This window comes from Bufo gargarizans, chromosome 3 (genome assembly GCF_014858855.1).
Source record: "Bufo gargarizans isolate SCDJY-AF-19 chromosome 3, ASM1485885v1, whole genome shotgun sequence".
Lineage (NCBI taxonomy): Eukaryota > Metazoa > Chordata > Amphibia > Anura > Bufonidae > Bufo > Bufo gargarizans.
In genome coordinates, this window is record NC_058082.1 from 199,178,879 (window position 1) to 199,201,436 (window position 22,558).

General features: G+C 43.2%; 1 protein-coding gene across 5 annotated transcripts in view; it reads left to right on the forward strand.

Moving 5' to 3' along the window:
• Window positions 1-22,558, forward strand: part of SLC9A7 (solute carrier family 9 member A7) — a 108,973-nt gene that overhangs the window by 65,967 nt on the left and 20,448 nt on the right. For all 5 annotated transcript variants that reach the window (XR_006388188.1, XM_044284603.1, XM_044284605.1 and 2 more), the window contains 4 exons: window positions 350-438; window positions 4,357-4,470; window positions 7,587-7,698; window positions 9,896-10,049. Coding sequence is in view for 4 of the 5 variants with exons in the window: in XM_044284603.1 (XP_044140538.1) it covers window positions 350-438; window positions 4,357-4,470; window positions 7,587-7,698; window positions 9,896-10,049 (469 nt within the window). In the remaining variant the exon portion in view is untranslated. The remainder of the gene's footprint in view (window positions 1-349; window positions 439-4,356; window positions 4,471-7,586; window positions 7,699-9,895; window positions 10,050-22,558) is intronic.

Genomic DNA, 22,558 nt, shown 5'->3' on the forward strand with positions numbered 1-22,558 from the left:
TAAATGAAAGGTGGAATCTGATTGGTTGCTATGGGCAACTAAGCCAGTTTTCCTTTACTCCAGTTTTGCTATATTTCCCCATTAATGTCCAGAACACCTACATCTTCCTGCCAGGGTCATATTCTTTTATTCCAAATCACAAGTCACTGAGGTGCCACAAGATCACATACATAGTGGTGGATGAACTCACATTGAGTCACATTCTACTCTTCAGTTGTATGTGCTTACATGGGGAAGTATATATTAATATTATTTGCCTGGTGGTCATGATGCTAGAAGGTGATGGCTGTAGTATTTGCTTCCTTGTGTTACACTAGGATTGACTAAAACTCTCATTTTGCACTTGCAGGAGTAGTCGCTGTTCTGTTCTGTGGTATCACACAAGCTCATTACACGTATAATAATTTATCGCCTGAATCAAGGACTAGAACTAAACAGGTAATTATTCGATGCTAGTGCTTGCATGATATACAGGGTCTTGGCACACCACCAGCGATGGTCATGCATGCTTCAGCTTGTTAAAGGAACGCTAGAAGTTATTAGTATACACATTCTTCTGTAAACCCCTAGAAGAAAGGCAGAGAAGCAGGGACCTGCCACATTTCGTATTTTAGTATTGTATAAACTGTTACTATGTATTGTCTTGTCTCCGTTGCAGCAAAAGCCGTAAAAGTCGTTTTCTATCTTCCTCCGAACTCAACACAATATATCGCACAAAAGTCCCTTAGGCTGGGTTCACACCTGAGCGTTTTACAGCGCGTTCCTACGCGCTGTAAAACGCTCAACAAGGAGAAACCAATGATTCCCTATGGGAATGGTTCACACTTGGGCGTTTTACAGCGCGTACGATCGCGCTGTAAAACGCCCGACGCTCCAAAAAGTACATGAGCGACTTTTGGGGCGTTTGTGGCCATAGGACACAGTAGTGAATCACACAAACGCGCGTCAAACGCGCGTTTACTATTACAAAAACGCTCATAAAAATGCGCGTCAAAAACGCGCGTAAAACGCGCGTTTGCGCAACGCTCAAGTGTGAACCCAGCCTTAGTGCAGTTCTTATCATTCATGACTGCCAAAAGCTGAAATATAAATACATACTTTCCCACAAAAAAAAATAAAGCCACCAAAACAGCATAGAAATGACCATCTCACCCCCACTCTATATACAGTACATGACTGGATTGGTATATTAATAGAACATGATTGTAATATCTTAAAACATAACCCCGTACACCCCATCCAGACAATTACCTGTTTGTCAGTGCACAGGGCCCCTATACCAAGTAACTTTCATAGGTGCCCGATATAGGCTGTGACCTACCACTTTACTAACCTATCACTATGGAGTAAAACTATTCTGAAGTAACACCATATTAGGCTACATGCACACGAACGTTGTTGGTTTCCGTGTCCGTTCAGTTTTTTTTTTGCGGCTAGGCTGGGGACCCATTCATTTCAACGGGTCCGCAAAAAATGCGGACAGCACACCGTGTGTTATCCACATCAGTATGTCCATTCTGTAGCCCTGCAAAAAAAAAAAATAGAATATGTCCTATTCTTGTTTGTTTTAGGCATTGTTACAAGGGATCTGCAAAAAAATAAATAAACGGATGGCATACGCAAAACACATACGGTCGTGTGCATGTAACCTAACACAATGAGTCGTGCAGATAACTCCTACCCCTGGCCAGAAACTCACACTAAGGCTACTTTCACACTTGCGGCAGGGTGATCCAACTAGCAGTTCCGTCGTCAGGACTGCCTGCCGGATCCGCTGATCTGGATGTGACTGCAAGCATTTGAGAGACGCATCCAGATGCGGATCAGTCTCACAAATGCATTGCAAGAACGGATCAGTCTCTGCTTGTCATACGGACAGACTGATCCGTCTTGTATCTTTTTTCACATTTTACCATCTGCACATGGACTGATCTGGCATTCCGGTATTTTGAATGGCACGAATACATTCCTATGGGTAAAAATGCCGGATCCGGCATTCAGGCAAATCTTTAGTTTTTTTTCGCCGGAGATAAAACCGTAGCATGCTACGGTTTTCTCTTATGACTGAACTGAAGACATCCTGATGCATCCTGAACGGATTGCTCTCCATTCAGAATGCATGGGGATATGCCTGATCAGTTCTCTTCTGGTATAGGGCCCCTAGGATGGAACTCTATGCCGGAAAAGAAGAACGCTAGTGTGAAAGTACCTTAACTGAGAAAACCCAAAGGGTGAACATTTTCCATTGTCTTTACTTTGAGAAAGTATGGTGTTTGAGTCACTGAGCTGTCAAAGAAATGTTCTGGATATTTTCTAGTGACATAACAAAGGTTTTGATAAGCTTATGGGGGAGGTAAAAGGAATAGGTTTTGGCAGAATTAGCAAGTGTATGGACACTTTCAGCCCAGCAGTTTCTCTTGCTCCTAAAAGGAGCAGTTCTGATATTTACTAGAAAATTGCTGTAAGGCTGCTTTAACATCTGCGTCGGAAGTTCTGTTTGGGGTCTCCATCAGAGTTAGGCCTCATGCACACAGCCGTTGTTTTGGTCCACATCCGAGCCGCAGTTTTGGCAGCTCAGATGCGGACCCATTTACTTAAATGGGGCCGCAAAAGATGCGGACAACACTCCGTGTGCTGTCTGCATCCGTTGCTCCGTTCCGTGGTCCGCAAAAAATAAAATATGTCCTAATCTTGTCCGCGCTTTGCGGACAAGAATAGGCAGTTATATTGAAGGCTGTCCGTGCCGTTCCACAAATTGCGAAATGCCCATCCGTGTTTTGCGGATCCACGGTTTGCAGACAGAAAAACACACAATGATCGTGTGCATGCGGCCTTAGGCTACATGCCCACGGCCGTATGTGTTTTGCGGTCTGCAAATTGCGGAAAAAAATGGTTTACATCCGTATGCCATCCTTCCTTTTTTTTTTTTTTTTTTTTTTTTTGTAACAATGCCTAAAATGGACAAGAATAGGACATGTTCTATTTTTCTGCGGGGCTATGGAACTGACATACTGATGCGGACAGCACACTGTGTGCTGTCCGCATTTTTTGCGGACCCATTGAAATGAATGGGTCCGCATCCTATCCGCAAAAAAAGAAAAAACAGAACGGACACGGGAACAAACAACGTTCGTGTGCATGAGGCTTTAGTAAAAAAAAAAGTGGAGAGGGAAGTACAGCATGCAGGACTTTATTCCCTGCTAAAAAAAAAATAATACGTTCTTCCTAACTGCTCCCATTATAGTCAATGAGATTTATTTGGCTCCGTTCCTCTCAATTATTTGCCGAATCTGGCACTGCTGTTATTTTTGTTCTTCTGCACCCATAACGGAACAGAAGAACGGAAATAATAGCAGTGATGTGAAAGCAGCCTGTGTCAGGTCTCTTAATAGGTTGTCTAATCTCCTTAAATCATTTACATATGGAAAACCCCTTTACATATGCTGACAGAGCCGCCTAGAAAAGGAAAGCTAAAGCAGCTCCAAACTAACAGAGAATGCACATCTAATCATTGTACAGTCACTTACTTTATTAGAACCAAGGTGTCATTGAAAGCACTGTATACAGAAAGACCATGCACAGAAGCCCCCCTAATATCAGTAACCAAACTACGTATGCATATAGTCACTACATCCATGGAGATGGGAAAAGCACGATGACTAGTACATAATGTAAAGTTTCATACAATACCCATAAAACAGCGCGACACCCAATAGGGAGTAGATCTGCACAGCCTAGGAAAACGTACAAAGGCAGTCTAAAATTCAAGGTCCTGACATAACTAGCAGTGATGGCCAGTTTGCAGTGTTCGCCAGCGAACACATGCGGGCTGCCATCTTTAGTAAGGTAGACTCACCCGTCCGGCGATGCACTTGTAAACCCTTACCTGTGCCGGGAGCCGGTCTGAAATCAAATGCAGTCACCGGGAGCAGGCAGTTCTGCGAACAGCCCGATGAAGGCCCCCGGCGGCTGTTCTCGGAACTGCCTGCTCCTGGTGACTGCATTTGATTTCAGACCGGCTCCCGGCACAGGTAAGGGTTTACCTGTGCATCGCCGGACGGGTGAGTCTACCTTACTAAAGATGGCAGCCCGCATTTGTTCGCTGGCAAACACTGCAAACTGACCACTAGCACCATCCTGTCCCACACATATCACCAAAATACAACCTCAGGGGGTCTAATCGGCGATTCAAGTGCCCACCCTTCCTGTTTGCTTTTTTTTCTGGACAGCCCTGCACAGTATATACAGGATTATTTATTTTATTATCTGTAGCTGTAAAATCCAATGTGTATCTGTCATCTGTTGTAATATACCCATTAACATGTTCTTCTTTTCTTTTTTTGTATTTTCATGCAGCTTTTTGAGGTCCTGCACTTCCTGGCTGAAAACTTCATATTTTCATACATGGGATTAGCGTTGTTCACGTTTCAGAAACACGTATTTAGTCCAATCTTTATCGTTGGCGCTTTTGTATCCTTTTCTTAATTAATAGAAAACATCACATCACAACTTAATGTGTTCAGGTTCAAATCTAGTGCTTATACCAAGTGTTGGCCTGTATTTTAGGGGTAGTGCGCTTTTAAAGGCAACCTGACACGTTAGTCTAAAGTCAATCAAAATGGATGGATTCAACCAAAGCAATCGGTCGCCAAATGAAATGGTCATTTTAGCTGACCAATGGCGGACCGTCATTCTCTGAAGGGTTAGCTGTGTTTTTATATTTTCATCTGATAGTCGGACGAAAGATTTTTCTTTGAAAGAATGTTCCCAAAAATCTTTTGATCATCACCTGGTATCATTGAACATGTATGGCCAGTTTGAACATCTTTAAAGGCCAATATGAGTAAAACATATGTATGGCCATGTCTGTGAAGACAGTTGAACAATCTACCAACCTCTCGTGTGTGGCCACCTTTCAAAGGGCATCTGTCAGCAGATTTGTACCCATTAAACTGGCTGACCTGTTGCATGTGCCTTTGGCAGCGGAAGGCATTTGTGTAAGGGGGCATTAACACGACTGTATGTATTTTGTAGTCCGTAAAATGCGGGTCTGCAAAAAATACAGATGACGTCTGTGTTGCAACTGTTTTTTTGTTTGTTTGTGTACCCATTGTAACAATGCCTATTCTTGTCTGGAAAAGAATAGTACATGTTCTATCTTTTTTACGGGACTGCGGAACAGACATACAGATGCAGGCAGCATGTGGTGCGCTGACCAATTTTTTTTCCGGCGCCATTAAAATGAATGGGTCTGCATCCAATCCTCAAAAGGAGGATGCAGGCCAAATATACGGTCGGGTGAATGGGACCTTAGTCCTATGTTCATATGTGTCCAAGTTGCTGAGAAATGGATGTTTTGATGTATGCAAATGAGCCTCAAGGTGCAACGGGGGCGTGGCTGTTACACCTAGTGGCTTTGTTCTCTCTGCAACTGCCGTGCCCTTTCCACTTTGACAGCGCCTGGAGTGATGACGTTTACACTGCCTGGCTCTGTCAATCAAAGTGGAGAGGGCACGGTCTGATCTGGACTCCTTGCAAAATTGAGGGCTGCTTTGGGGTGAAACCTGAGGTCTTAATAAATTTGAGGTCTCATCTAGGGTCTGTTTGAATTTGGGGGCTGATTTGGGGTGTAATCTTGGGTCTGTATAAATGTGTGGGCTGATCAGGGGTCTGTATGAATTTGGGGGTTGTATTCATTTCAGGGTCTGGGAGTCTGTATTAATTTTGGGGTCTGCATTAAGAAGGGTTTGTCCAGCCATGTGTAGTTTTGTAAAAAAAAACGATTAAAATGCCACAAAATAGTAGTGCTACCTCTCTCATCCCATTGTTGTCACCACTAGGGGAGCTCTTGGCATCATTCCCAGGCATGGCTGGCTGAGGAAATGCTCAGACGTGTATTGTATCATATTTGAGATGCCCGCAGCCCTTCAAATGGATTTTTTTTTTCCCTGTGTGCGGCCCATATGTCCAGCCCAGTTTGAGACCCCTGCTTTAAACCATTCCACTGTAGCCCCCAGTAGATTTAGGGTCATTGTTCTTCTGGATTGTGAACCTGGATTGTGTTTTTCTAAAGAATTGCCCTGTATTTACTACCATCCATATTTCGTTCAATTCCAGTCCCTAGTAATGAAAAGCATCCCCTCAGCATGATGTTGCCACTACCATACTTCACTGTGGGTATGCTGTTCTTGAGGAGATGGGAATTGTTGAGTTTGCAACACACATAGTTTCCCATGGTGGCCAGAAAAGTTCAGTTTTAGTCCCATCTGGCCAGAGAAAATTCTTCTGTGTGTTTTGGGAGTCTGTCGTATGCTGTTTGGGAAAACTCCAAATGTGATGCCTTTTATCTCTGTGGATCTTTGAATCTCCTTCACGATAATCATTGGTGTCTCAGTTGAATCTCTGATTTAATCGCCTCCTTGCCTGGTTTGTGAGTTTTGGTGGGTGTCCTTCTTTGTGTCAGGTTTGAAGTTGTGCCATATTCTTTAATAGTTTGAATTGTTCTCAGTAGGATGTTCAAAGTTTGGGATATTTGTTTGGAGCCCAACCATGATCTATAATTCACACCATTGTCTTTGGCTTATTTGAAGAGCTACTTGGTCCTCGTGTTGCTTACTTAGTGTTGGAGACTCGTAGGCCTTACAGAACAGGTACATTTATACTCGCATCAGGTGTCAGATCATGTTACACTTCGATGGCACACAGAACTTATTCAGCTATTTGTGACTTCAAAGGTTAATTGATTGGTCCAGACGTAATTTAGTAGTTACATCGCCAACATGGTAAATACATGTGCACTCAGAACTTTCCAGCTTTCATTAAGTTTTTTGAACAAGGTATTTTTTTTTTTTCGTTCCACTGTAACCATTTGGACTATTTTGTCCATTTTATAAAAATCTAAATACAATCTATTTTAGTTCCAGGTTGTAATGAAACAAGTCATATCATTACCGTTATTATTGGAATTGTCTGAACCCCAGACATTTGAGAACGACGCTGTAATAACTGCCTGTATTCTGTCACTGCAGTGCTCGCACATTAAAGGGATTATCCCACGAAAAGGGTTTTATCACTTATCCACAAGTTAGGTGATAAATGTGCAGGAGATCCAACCACTTACGTGGGACTGACCTTCTTAAGCCCCACAGAAATGAAGGGGGTGATGGACTGGTATGTGCGCTAGCACTACATTCAGAGAGGGGACTCGGGGACCCCTCATTGTCAGTATAGCACGGTGGCCCAGCAGTCATATTCCCTGTGATCTATTATTTATTAACTATCCCAGGGGTCAGCAACCTTCGGCACTCCAGCTGTAGTGAAACTACATCTCCCATCATGCACACTTGCTTGGCTGTTCTCAGAACACTCATAGAAGTAAATGGAGCATGCTGGGAGTTGTAGTCTCACCAAAGCTGGGGTGCCGGAGGTTGATGACCCCTGAAATATCCTGTGGATAGGTGATGAATAGTTTCTTGGGGGTATAACCCCCAAAACTTAATGTGCTGTTCACCATACAAAACACAATACTTTCTTACTTGCACTGGTCTTTATACAGGTCTTGAGTACTTAACTACTGCCTCTTTCAGATAGCTGTATTTGTAGGTAGAGCAGCTCATGTATACCCCCTATCTTTTCTTCTGAACCTGGGCAGAAGACACAAGATTGGCTGGAATTTTCAGCACATGATGATGTTTTCAGGTAGGTTGATGCAAAGCATCTAAAAAGTGTTTTATGTTGACTGAGCTTTAGGTTTTCTACAAAGTCATTCAAGTTCTTCCACATCAAATTTGGACCTTGCTCTGTACAGGAGTACATTCTGATACAGAAAAATACTGTCTCCAAGCATCCCACCGCAGAATGTCTTTGTATACTGGAACAAAGAGGCCCAAAGCCTGAATTTTTTTTTATTTATTTTTTTATTTAGACTATTATTTCTCCTTCGCCAAACATTTAAACATCACAACTTATTTGGAAATGAAGTGTCTTCCTAGCATCTGTCAAACCTAGGTTCATCCATCAGCATGTTTCGAAGCTTGGTGCATGGTAATCTTCTATAGGTTATCAGTAGGGATGAGCGAACATCTGTTTAAGTTCGGAGTACAAGGTTCGAGTTATCTAAGAAGTCAGTTATGGATTCCGCTACCACGAACCATAACTTATGGTCCATGGAATCAGAATCCATAACGGAGTTCTTAGATAATCCAAACCTTGTATGCCGAACGTGAAACCCAATTTCGCTTAACACTAGTTATCGGGTCACATGTCGTATTTTAATATGCATGATTTTTTTATTTATTTTTTCTGATGTAAGAATGGAGTTTTTTGGGGGGTGGACATAAGCATGAATGGATTTTGTCACCTCCGGCAGCCCTAATAAGTACTATATAATAATGCATATATAGAACTGACTCTGGATCAGTAATTTGTATGTCAATACGCACCCTTGTACCCCTGCTATGCACCCACAAATCAGCCATGGTATGCATCGAGGACTGCTGTGTATAGAAAGGACTCGGCTGACTCGTGGGTGCACAGCAGGGGAATACAATACAATACAATGCAACTTTATTAATCCCAAAGGGAAATGAAAGCACAGTTACAGTAGCATACATACCAAACAATGTGGGTGAGTATCAACATACAAATTACTGATGTGTTGTCAGTAGCAGGTTTTTTCTATACATGTATTATACTTCCTTGGAGACAGATGCCTTTAACCCTCTGTGCCATTGAATATACAGCTGCTGATCCTCCTGCTCACTAACTGCATGTTGCATAGTCCTGCGCCTTCATGGGGCTGCATGGTGCTTCTATAAGATTTTCAGTTCTGCATTTATAAAATGTAATCTATTGACACTGCAATTTAAAAGGTTTGGCAACCTATTACGAGGGAAGGGGGGTGTCAGACCTGCAAATAGGAAGCATACCTTCCTGCTTCCTGCCACTGTGTCCCGAATTCTTCACTCCCTGGCGTTGGCTGATTGGCTTTAAACATCTGCTTGACGCTGTTGCAGCAGTGACCAGACTCCCTTGTGTCATGTCAGTTGCTCATGTGACACAAGGGGATCAAGTCACCGCTGCAGCCAGTCAAAGTGGATGTTTACCTTGGGTGACCTGTGCTGACAGCTGAGGCCGTGAAGCAAGCAACAGTAAGTGGGTAAGTGTGCTTCCCTTTTGCAGGTCTGAAAAAAATTTGATTTAAATTACACAAATACGTGTTTTCAAAAGGTCGGAAATGCTCAACCCCAAATGCAGTTGTGCATTCATGCTCAGGGGAGCAGATACTGCGCTTAGGGTCTGTTGCTAAGGGCAATCCTCAGCAAAAAATGCATATAGTGGAGGATGCCCGCAGCAGACCACAAGTGCCACAGAGTCATCCTACACCAGATGGTAAAATGTGTGGCTGTGGAATGATATATAGAATAAATAGTTACAAGAATAGGTGCACTACTGTGGTGGATGCAAACAGTAACATCTGACTAAACCCTCACACTGATGTTAAAAATAAGACCTTAGCCAGTATATCCTTATATTGAGGACATACCTAAGCCCACGCACCACACCAAGGTTTCTCAAGTGGCACAGGACCTAATGCTAAACCTACCTACCTGTATGGTACTACCCATACAGTAACAGGTAGGTTTAGTGTTAGGTCCTGTGCCACTTGATATACCTTGACGTGGTGCGTGGGCTCAGGTATGTCCTCAATATAAGGATATACTGGCTAAGGTCTTATTTTTAACATCAGTGTGAGGGTTTAGTCAGATGTTACTGTTTGCATCCACCACAGTAGTGCACCTATTCTTGTAACTATTTATTCAAAAAGAAAACAAAAGGTGGCCAATCTCTTTTGCTGATATTACTAAATCTTCATACACTGTTTTATGTCCAACAGGCCTCCGAGGAGCTATGGCATTTGCACTTTCCATACGTGACACTGCTTCATATGCCCATCACATGATGTTCTCCACTACTCTCCTGATTGTCTTCTTTACTGTGTGGATAATAGGTGGTGGAACTACGCCCATGTTGTCTTGGCTCAATATCCGGTCAGTGGTTTTAAAAAGACATTATAAGATGGTCAAAGTCTGTCCTGACGATGTAAATATTAGATGACTTATCTTTCTTTATAGCCGCTGCAGTTAATATTGTCATTATTTTATCACTATGTTATCAATGTTTTTGAGATGGGTCCAGGTTCAAAGCTCCTATCTGACATTTATAGCATATGCTATCAAAAATGTCCTCTTTAACGTGTGGTAGCCGTGTGTGTTTTTTTTGTTTTATTTTATTCTTTCACAAGCGTAACTGCAGCTTTGAGCCTCTAAGATTATAAAATGTAAAAATGAATGGAATTCAACCTACTATGGGGTGAACCTGTGACATAGAAGTGGGAGTCCTATGATAACTGTGCTTAGAGATTCTGTCACCAGGAAATTTGCTGGTAAACAAGGCACAGTGACTTGTAGGACTATCTCAGCTGGATCTAAATAACTTTCACTTTGGGATCTGTTGCTTCGTTCTGGAGAAAAAGTACTTTTAATCCACATGCAAATGAGCAATTAAGGGTGGCCCGAGTCACTTTTTGTACTCTTGCTCCTACCGCTTCCTCTCCCAGACCGCTCCTTGTTGATTGACAGGTTAGGCTACTTTCACACTGGCATTTTGTCTTTCCGTTTGCGAGATCCGTTCAGGGCTCTCACAAGTGGTCCAAAATTGATCAGTTTTGCCCTAATGCATTCTGAATGGAAAAGGATCTGCTCAGAATGCATCAGTTTGGCTCCGTTCCGCTTTGGTGTCCGTCTGACGAAACTGAGCCAAACGACACAATAGAAAACTGATCCGTCCTCCATTTACTTTCAGTGATGTTCAAGACGGATCCGTCATAGCTATGTTAAAAATAATACAAACTGATCCGTCGCAAAAGTTGGATTTTTGTGCGACACTCGCACTGCAACACCATTGACTATCATTACAAAAAATTTAGTTGTACCCTTTTTGTTGCGCGACACATGTCACCGTGAAGCCCTAGCCTTACAGCAATACACATGATGGTACTTGCAGTCCCCTAAAGCAGCCGGTCATGTTTTCAGGATTTCCTTAGTATTGGGCAGGTGATCTATTTAGTGTCCATGCATCAGGACTTGGCACAGGTATTCATTCTGTGGGATATTCTCAAATCATGACCAGATGGTGGTCCTGAAGACTGGAGTTGTGGAACACTGCTAATAGAGAACTGTTGTGCAACTACAACCCCCAGTATGCTCTGACACCTGCATACTAGGAGAATAGGACTGCCAAGACACACACCTTCTGTATGTAACACTTCCTGTTATGCCCAACCAAACCCATGATGCACTTCTCCTTTCGCTACCACAATTTCAAGACCACCACTAGCAATGTCCAGCTACTTTATAGCTCCTCCCACCAGGTGGTTACATAGACACTCCCCTATCACTGCCCCTAACAACGCCCAGCTAGTTTATAGCTCCTCCCACCAGGTGGTTACATAGACACTCCCCTATCCCTGCCCCTGTATGGACACAACATCACAGGAAATGAGAGCTGCATGGTCATGTGACCACAGCCCAGAACAGAAATTACATCTATCGTCATAAATTATTTTAAAGGCTGCATACTGGGGAAAAACACAAAAAGTAGATCTAAAAGATGTAAAAGCAAAAAACCTGTATTAGTGAAAAACACTGAAACAAGCTGTCATTTCATTTGGATTAGGCCTCATGCACACAACCATATGTGTTTTGCGTGTGCACAAGGCCTAATCTGAATGATCAGGATCTGTTTGCTTTCTGCATTTGTGTGTCCTATACTTGGCCACAAAATGCAGACCGTGGACCTTCTCAAGACAAAGAGTCTGCAAATCACATATGGTCGTGTGCATGAGGCCTGGCCTGGACAAGCCTATTGTGTTTATTATTTTAATTTTTTTAAAGAATATTCCTTTAAATTTGTAAGCCATTCAGCATAGTCAAAAGGGGTCATGTGACAACAACCCTGCTGACCTGAAACAGGAAGGGTAATGGAAAGTTCCCCCTTGATTGGCACTTCAGTGAGAGTCATTGCACCCATTAACTTCTAAACTAATCCTAGGCCCTAATATAAAGCAAAAGGTACTAATCCTCACTTCTTCTTGGGTATGTTCACACTTTCAGTTCTTTTTCACAAGTTTTTAATGCAGTTGTCACAGCTTTCATGTCTTTTTTTTTTTTTTTTGGCATTTTTGGAGGATGTTGCTGTTTTTTGAATTTTTTTTTTTTTTTTTTTACAAAATGCATGTAGCGTTTCTCATGGAACGGATTCTACTGTGCATTGAGGTTTTGCATGCTTTTCTTGGTAATGCAGAGTTAATATTTACAGTAAAAGGTAGCACGTCTGACTTCAGCTTGGGTAAAAGAAGTTAAAATAACGGCAGCTGATTACACAAGTGTCTCGCATAGTACAAGGCTTTCTGGTTTTGTAAAGCTTCCTTTAAAACATCCTTTGAAGGTAGCTCTAATTTTGTAATGCATTTCCGTTACCTTTATTGCTCTGTATCTCTTTCTTGTGATTTTTATGTCCGTGGGAGAGTCCGTGTGCAGATTCCATCCTTTGCAAAGCTAAGGGTGAGATCTACAGCAAATCTGAAACCAAAAAAAGCACAACTAAGGCCTCTTTCACACGGGCGTCTTATTTTTGGCCCGGATAAGAGGCGGGTGCGTTGCGGGAAAATGCACGATTTTTCCACGTGAGTGCAAAACATTGTAATGCGTTTTGCACTCACGTGAGAAAAATCTCGCATGTTTGGTACCCAAACCCGAACTTCTTCATAGAAGTTCGGACTTGGGATTGATGTTCTGAAGATTGTATTATTTTCCCTTATAACATGGTTATAAGGGAAAATAATAGCATTCTGAATACAGAATGCAGAGTATAATAGTGCTGGAGGGGTTAAAAAAAAGTTAACTCACCTTCACCTCTTGATCGCGTAGTTCCCGGTCTCTTTACTTCTTGAATGATGAGCTGTGGGCTAAATGACCTTTGGTGACGTCAAATCACATAGTCCATCACCGTTGTGATGGAGCATGTGATCTGACGTCACCACAGGTCCTTTAGCCCACAGCTCATCATTCAAGAAGTAAAGAGACCGGGAACTACGCGATCAAGAGGAGAAGGTGAGTTAACTTTTTTTATTTATTTTTTTAACCCCTCCAGCACTATTATACTATGCCAGGGCTGGCCAACCTGCGGCTCTCCAGCTGTTGCAAAACTACAACTCCCAGCATGCCCAGTCTGCCTACAGCTATCAGCCTACAGCAGGGAATGGTGGGAGTTGTAGTTTTACAACAGCTGGAGAGCCGCAGGTTGGCCAGCCCTGTACTATGCATTCTGTATTCAGAATGCTATTATTCTCCCTTATAACCATGTTATAAGGGAAAATAATACAGTGAATAGACTGTCACCTAGCAACCATGCGTGAAAATCGCATCGCATCCGCACTTGCTTGCGGATGCTATGCGATTTTCACGCACCCCATTCACTTCTATGGGGGATGCGTCACGTGAAAATTGCACAATATAGAGCATGCGTGATGCGTGAAAATCAACGCTCATGTGCACAGCCCCATAGAAATGAATGGGTCAGGATTCAGTGCGGGTGCAATACGTTCACCGCACGCATCGCACTCGCACGGAATACTCGCCCGTGTGAAAGGGGCCTAAGGCATGTGGTTTGTAGTGCGGAAAGTGCAGAGAAATGTAGAATTTCAGTTTTCAAACCCACACCCTTTAAGGGGGTTTTCAGTGACATAAAGAGCCTTTCACCTCTCCTGACATTTTTGTTTTAGTAACTACTTGCATCCCCGTGTAATAACAATACTGGAGCATCTTTACTTATTGCTGTATGTTATTCCTACTAGACGTTTATTAATGACTTGCCAGCAGTGTGCAATAAAGGTCCAGCTGGACGTTACCAGTTAGGGGGGTGTCCCTGCACGGGCTGCCACTGGCAGCAGTAATTTGTTAGTGTCAGACTATGCAGGAACACACATTAACTGGTAAGGCCAAGTTCACACTTCAGTTATTTGGTCCGTTATCTCCATCAGCTATTGTGTGTAGTGAAGCCTACTCAGAGATGAGGTATAATGGAAAGATCTGCACCTGTTCTGTATTTTTGACCCGAACCTGCCTTTTGGCTCACAATAACTCACCAAATAACTGAAGTGTGAACTTGGCCCAACACATAGATGCAGACTGTTGGCAATTCATTAATAATCTTCAAGTATGAATAATAGAGGAATGTCAAAACATAGTTAGATGAACAAATGCTCTGCACGGGAAATCAAGTAATTGCTAAAACAGACATGTCCGGAGAGGTGACAGGTCCTCTTTAAAACTAACCACCTTTGCTTAGAATAGGCCATGAATAGCTGATCAGTGGGGGTCCAACCATCCGGGATTAGCACAGTGAAGAGGCTGCACAGCTTGTGACTGAGAATAGTGCGGATCAAACGTACTTGTTACTTCCTGAGGTTTCAAACCCGTGCACCACCTTCTCACAGCTAAAAGGTGCAACGAGATGTATCCAGTCTAGGTGATTCTCGCTGATCACGAAACCCAAGACACAGGAAATAAGAGCATCTTTACAAAGCAGCCCACCCCCATACTTTCTGCTGAAAGTCATTACTGTGCGCAAAGAGAGCTTGCATAGAAATGCTCTGGTCCGAGCATTCAAATACAGTCCTTATTTGTGTCTTTCATGTTAGACTAGGATATTTTTACACCACAGAAAAAAAAACACACATGAGTATGTGGTTTTTAGTCAAGAAAAAGTCTAGTCCATAACATAGAAATCTGAATATGCATACATTAAAGACTAAATACACCTTTTGAGATTAATAAAGATACACAAAAGAAACAAAATAAAAGTTACACTAAATGAGGCTGCAATCTTCACTAGAAAAGGTACAATTTCTGGGGAAATTGTGTGATGTGTTCTTGCCTCCACCAGTAGCTTACAATTGGAGTGGGCGGAGTAACTGGGTGGAGGGTAGACTCCGCCCACTTTTATAAATTTTGACCTTTGTCTCACACTGACCCACCTTGCCGAGTTTGGGTGCTGTGGCCTAAATACTGTGAGAATGATAGCAATTTAAAGGTTTCTTATTGAAGTCAATAGGGAAAATCTGATTGGTTGTTTGTGGATCCGCCCACTTTTTAGCGTCCCCAAAATGAGATATACATTGGCACAGTCCTCCAGTGACCAACTGTGCCAAGTTTCAGAACCCTGCCATTAACAGTCTAAGAGCAGCGGCAGTTTGAATTTTTCCCATTTAAACAAATGGCTCAAATTTGATTGGCCGTTGTAGACCCCGCCCACTTTTTATAAATTTTTGACCCCAGTCACCCAATGACCTACGGTGCCAAGTTTGGGTATTCTGGCTTAAATATTGTGAGAATGACAGCAATTTAAAGGTTTATCATTGAAGTCAATAGGGAAAATCTGATTTGTTGTTGTTGGCTCCGCCCACTTTTCAAATTTTTGAAGCCAAAGTAATCTATGACCTGATTTCTGAGATTTGAAGCCCCTGACATCAAAAATGGCATCATTTTTCAATTTTCTGCATTTTTTAATTTTCCCATTGAAATCAATCAAGGAAATCTGATTGGTTGTTTTTGGCCCCGCCCACTTTTCAGAATTTTAATCCTAATCCTAAATTGTCCAACTGTACCAAGTTTGGGGATCCTGCCATTAACAGTCTAAGAGCAGCGGCAGTTTTACATTTTCCCATTAAAACATATAGCTGAAATTTGATTGGCCGTTGTAGACTCCGCCCACTTTAAAACATTTGAATTCTAGTCACCTATTAACCGAATATATTAAGTTTAGCAACCCTGCCATTAACAATGTTGAAATGGCAGCAATTTAAAATTTTCTCATTGAAGACAATAGGGAAAATCTGATTGGTTGTTTGTAGCTCCGCCCACTTTTTAATGTCCCCAAAATGTGACAGAAACTTTCAGGTTGACCCCATGACTAAGTGACCCAAGTTTGGTGAGTTTCACTCCGAAGCTGTATGAGTGACAAACGTTTGCATTTTTCCAATAAAACTCTATGGGAGAAAAAAATAGGTTTTCGGGGGCCCGCCCCAGGGGCCCGGAGGGTGGGATCGGTTAACAAAGCACAAGCAAGATCCTTGGGTATGTGCCGACCAAGAGTGCAAAGTTCGGTATTGATACTCCTAAATCTGTGGGAGGAGTACCAATTTGAACGTCTCATTGTAGTCAATGGGGAGAATTTGATTGGTTCTGTGTGGCCCCACCCACATTTTCGGGTCTCCGAAATGTTCTAACAAATTGCGCGTTGACCCCATGACTAAGTGACCCAAGTTTGGTGACTTTAGTTTAAAATCTGTGCGACTGGGAGCGATTTGAAAATTGTCCCTGTCAAAGTCAATGGGAAAAACGTGGATTTTGGGGGCCCTGTCCCAGGGGCCCGGAGGGTGGGATCGGGTAATAAAGCAAAAGCAAGGTACTCGGGTGGGTGCCGACCAAGTCTGCAAAGTTTGGAATTTGTACTCCTAAAAATGTGGGAGGAGTAGCAATTTGAAGGTCTCATTATAGTCAATGGGGAAATTTTGATTGGTTCTGTGTGGCCCCGCCCACTTTTTGGGGTCCCCGAAATGTGCCCAAAATTTTCGGGTTGACTCCATGACTAAGTGACCCAAGTTTGGTGACTTTAGCGTCAAAGCCTGGCGAGTGGGAGCGATTTGAAAATGTACCCTGTCAAAGTCTATGGGAAAAAAGGGGGCTTCCGGGGCCCGCTATGGGGGCCCCGGGGGTGGGATCGCTCCACAAAGTAATAGCAATCCGATCGGGAACAATCTGCACGTTTTGGTAAATTTTTGTCTATGTAGTGTAAAAACTGTGGGAGGAGTTAGGGTGGCAAATTTGGCTATAATAATAATAACTAGAAAAGGTACAATTTCTGGGGAAATTGTGTGAAGTGTTCTTGCCTCCACCAGTAGCTTACAACTGGAGTGGGCGGAGTAACTGGGTGGAGTGGCTTGAGTAACTGTTGTGTGGTTGGAGTGGCTGGAGTAACTGTGGAAAGGTTGGACTGGGCAGAGTAACTTTATGGAGTGGGCAGAGTAACTTTATGGAGTGGGCAGAGTAACTTTATGGAGTGGGCAGAGTAACTTTATGGAGTGGGCAGAGTAACTTTATGGAGTGGGCAGAGTAACTTTATGGAGTGGGCAGAGTAACTTTATGGAGTGGGCAGAGTAACTTTATGGAGTGGGCAGAGTAACTTTATGGAGTGGGCAGAGTAACTTTATGGAGTGGGCAGAGTAACTTTATGGAGTGGGCAGAGTAACTGTGGGGAGTGTTTGGACTGAGTAAAGATAGTAAACATTACACTGACCAATTGATCGAATTTAAAAAGTGCACATGGCAAGCTTAATAGAGTGAGAAATGCATTTCAATTTTTATTTATTTATATAGCACATTTAATTTCAACGATGTTGCCCAAAGTGCTTCACAGTTACGTTAAAACATACATTTATAAAAACATTAGCAGCATTAACAAGCCTAACAAATGAAGGTATGACCACATGCATTTGGGGGTGGGGGGAGGGGGGGGGTCTCAGCATCTTGACGTAGAATGGAGGTGAAGGTGTGCTATCTGTTTGATGATAATCAGTGTTTACAACCACTGTTTCCTGGCAACACTCATGCCCTGTTTATGCAGGCTTTAAGCGTGTTCACAATCACTGCTCAAAACACAATACACGGGATCATGATAGCTGTAATAACTGTGCAGTACTCCTGACTGGAGACAGTGCTGCACCCTGGAGATGTAAATGTGATCCAACAGTGTTTTTTTCCTGTGGTGGCTGCCCAGACCAGTTGGGTATATCCTCTTGAGTCAAGAAGATCAGATATTGGCTTCTTTGCGCTGCACAAAACATCTTCATTGAAATCTCCACAGAGTATTATAGGTTGGCAATCCATTCTTTCCAAAGATTCCAAGAGGCCCAGCATGTTAGTAAGGAATTGGCCAATACTGTAATCAGGTGGCCTGTAAACAACGGCGATCAAAGCTTGTACAGGGGACTCCAGTTTGACAACCAAGAACTCCAAGTCAGTCACATTGTGATGATACTGCTTTTCAAAGGCCTTGAAATGGTTTTTGACATACAAGGCGACACCTCCGCCACCTTTACTTGCAATGTCAGGACGGTTCGTGTATGAAAGGTGTCTGTTGCGTTTGAACAGGTTGTAGTCCTCCAGCTGGAGACTTTCAGCAACAGAAGAGCCTGAGAGATGAGTTTCAGTGAAACATAAAACATCTGCAAGTGTCAACTCGTGGTGAGATTTGATATCTTCAATGTGAGCTGGTAATCCTTCCGTGTTGTGATGGATAATTGTTAATGTTTGCTGTTTGTCTGTTGTCTGTAAAAACTTTAAGAGGGGCATAACACTTTCCAGTGATGCATTCTTCATTGAGTCCAGGGAGGCTGTGATTTCAGGATCAGCAAAGATCTTCTTCTCATCAAAGTCTGTTATGTGCAGTCCTTGCAGTGTAGTCGTTCTACTCAGAGCTACATAGGCCATTCCTGGTTGGAAGACCCGTTTCAATGAGACCACTGCCGACTGTATCGACATCCCCTGACACTTATGAATCGTACATGCAAAAGCCAACTTCAGGGGGAACTGCCTGCGAACAACTCCTTTCTGTCTCAGGTTTTCCTCTACCCTTTCTATGTACACCAAGTTGTCAGCATCACAAGATGACTTGTTACGGTATCTCTGTCCTGCATTTGGATTGTCCAGCACAAGCCCAAGCTTGTTTACCGTAGTAGCACCATTCTCAGTCTGGATGATTATTCTTGCAATCTTGCCAAATGTCCCATTAACAAGCCCGTCTTCAACATCAATGTTTCTTGTGATCATGATACGGGCACCTTCAGCTGCTTGCAGTGTGTCAATCAGATTGTCTTTGTGTCCTTTGAAAGGTTGGTGTTGCCTCTGCATCACTCCTGTTTTAGGGTCTTTTCTGTAATCGTCGGCATCTATATTGGTGACGTTTGAATGGAGAACAGACACAGTTGCGGCATTATATTTGTGAACCTCTTTGTTGGTGGCAAAGATGTGCAGCACATCATTAGGGCAGTGGGTGGGATCTGTCAAAGCCTGAGCAAGCAGAGCTTTGTCATCATTGCTTAAGGTGTCAGTCTTTTGCTTGACTCTGATTCTATTCAAAAGCTCAGCAAATGAAATGTCATCCTTCTGTCGCATGATCTCTGTCAGCGTGATCATCTGAAAGTAGTCTTTTTAGACGTCATTGGTATTTTCCTCAAACACGCAGAGTGGCTTACTTTTTCCCAGCGGCGGGACCTGGTAAAAGTCTCCTACTGCTAGTACTGACATACCACCAAAAGGTTTCTTACTGCCTTTGATTTGCTGTAATCTCCAGTTGATGTAGGCAAACAGGGGCTTTGAAATCATTGACACCTCGTCAATAACAATGATCTCCGCATTTGACAGCTGTGCCCTCACTTCATCTATGAGATTTCCAAGTCCTTGGTAGGGTGGCTTCAAGCTTCTTGGCAACTTCAGCAGAGAATGCAAAGTGTTGCCTGAAATGTTGAAAGCTGCTGTTCCTGTAAATGCAGTTAGTAAAACGCTGGGCATGGATATGTCTGCTTCCTCACGTAGTCTGGTAAGTTTACAGAGTATCTTTGTCTCCTCAGCATAGATGCACTTTATCAGGTGTGATTTGCCTGTCCCTGCGCCACCAGTGACAAAGTAATAGAATGGGTTAGGATTTAGGCCACGTACACGGTTAGTGCACCAGTCACAAACTGAGTAGAATGTCTGAGCTTGTGTCCGGTTAAGTTTTCTGTACATTTTATGAAGGAAATCAGGACACATTTGTGGGGCCTTCACAGTAAGCGCAATTCCACCTGTTTGTTTGTGACGTGTATACTCCGGAACATCATCTTGTTCATTCTCATGAAGTGGCTCCCATTCTTTGCGTTCCTCTATACATTCCAACCTATCTAACTCAACTTCTGGGGCAAAGGTGTTCCAAGCATCTTCAACAGGGCCGTTTTTTACAAAGTCATCCAAGACTTGTTCCACAATTTTGTTGTGTTGTTCGAACTTCTTTTGGTTGCTGGTAACAATTGCAGACACTGCTCGGATTGCTTCTTCTCCTGGTAAGCTTACACAGGCGCCTTTGTAAAAATCCTGGTGTGTTGGGAACCTTACAGTTTTCAGTGATGACTCTGAACGGTGGGGGAGGTAGAGTTTAAGCAGTCTGCCGTAGTAGTTCTCAGGGTCCTTCTTCTCTGAGAAGCGTGCGTACCTGATGATTGCAGGCTTCCCTCTTGTGCGTTTTTGAATCGTTCCCATTTCATTCAAAAGGCTGACACGCTTGCGGTCTTCCTTTTGCTTGCCATCTTCCTTCTGCTTGCCATAGACAACCCTGTAATGGGATGCAAAGTCTGCCAGACACATGGACTCAAACTCTGGTGTTTCGGGTCTGGCTCTGTATTTGTCGACAAAACTCGTCATCCACACATTAAGAGAATCGGCTGGTTTGTTCTGCAATGCACTGAGCGGGAGACTCATTTTCAGTGCGTTGTCACCAGTTGGCAGAAAAACAACCTCACGTGAGCAAGACTTCATTTTCAGGCTGCACGTACGGGCCACAGACTCCTGGGCGCTGACCTCTCTGTGTTTTGAATAAGCCTGAAGAACTTCTTTCATTTCTTCTCGTTCTGTCACTGTTTCTGTGCTCATTTCTTTGACTATTGTTTTGAGATGGTCACTCAGCTCGCGTTCTGGCTTGGATATGTAGGACAACATGTACATGATGCAACCATACTCATCAAGAATGTACTGGATGTCCATGTTGGCATTCCAGGCCGTCAGCAAATGTGGATTGTAGTTGTTCACCCAGCAGTCCTTGACATCTCGCTTCATTACAATCACGCTTGAGGAGGTCAATGCCTCAATGTACGAGTTGTATTGATTCAAAGTCATATCACACTGTGCCAGTAGCTGTGACATGTCTTCAAGCTGCACTTTCGGGTTATTAAGCAAATCCCAGACTGGTTTCAGTTTGTTTTTGGCTGCTTGTGGTTTCATTGCACAATCTCCTTGTTCTTCTGGAATCGGGTAAGTTATCCTCGTTTTTGTAATAGGTGGCTTTGGAAATCCAAATCTGCATACTCTGTTACCTTTCTTGCACGATTTTGAATGAGATCTGCTGTGCATTTGAAGTTCTGTTACAAATCTGTGAAGTAGGGCCTGTTTGGCTTCATCAGGCAGCTGGCATGAGATGTTATGATCTATAAAGGCACACACCTGGTCATCACTTTCTTGTCCAAATATAGGAGCTCCTGCTACCCAACAGAGACAATGTATATGAGGGCTCCCTCTCGCCTGAAATTCAACCCGGTAGAAGTAATCGATAACTTCACCGATTGGCTGTGCAGGACCCAACAGCAGCTCTCGCATCAGAGCATCAACCCATTTGTCAAACATGCGCATGGTGGTCACTGGGTTGCCTCGAAGGATGTCACACTTTTCAGCCCAGTCTAGCTCTGCAAAATCCACCTTTTGACCTTGTTGCGCCTTTATTGCCGTGATTACCTCTGGCCATCTGAATTCTGCAGCAGAGAAGGTAAGAAAAAATGTTGGCTTACCCAATTGTCTGACCATGGCTAGCAAATTCTTCAGATTTTTATCAAAATAAGCTGGACTCCCTCTCAGTGGTTGCATGAACCTTGTGGCATCTCGGTTTCGCACCAACCTCTCAACCTCATGCTTGTCCTGTAGCAGCTTGTTGGATATTTTCTGTCCATCCCTGGTATTGGGTTTTCCTTTCCTTAACTGGATGGACATGCTGCTTTTGGCCATGTGTGTTTCTGTGACAAACTGCGCAAAGAAGAGATAGCTTGTGTCTCTAGCAAAACGAGTATCAACACAAAAAAGCCTCGCATTGAAATACATGCTCGGGGACAGTTTGACTTGTCTTGCCTGGTCCAATGTATTCTGTCCAGTAGGAAACTGAACAGGGAAAGCCATTGCCTCAAGCCTAGGAACTTTAAAGAAGCTGACAGGTGTGTTTCCTTGTGCAGGTGCAATGCTGAATATTCCATCACCGTGTGTCAGTGCTTCCTCTCCAAGGTCAGATGGCTGCAAACAACTGTCTAGGCCAATTCCAGGTCTTAGTAAATCCTTCTCATCCTCAGCATTGGGAGGTTGTTGGTCATGGCTTTCCTGTTGCTCAGAAGCAGCCAGTAAACATGCAGACTCTACCTCTGATGGATCACAATTTTCAATGCGTTCAAGTATCTCCATCATTTCAGTTTCATCACAACTGTCGAGTTCCATCCCATCATCATCATTATCCGCATTATCAGCAGCGATTGTCTCATCCACTCTGATTGAAATGTCACTGTAGTCGGGGTGTGTGTCAATGAGTTTTGACAGACCTGCTACTACATTTCTCATGTTGACATTGTGAAACAGCTGGTGGCCTTTGTAAG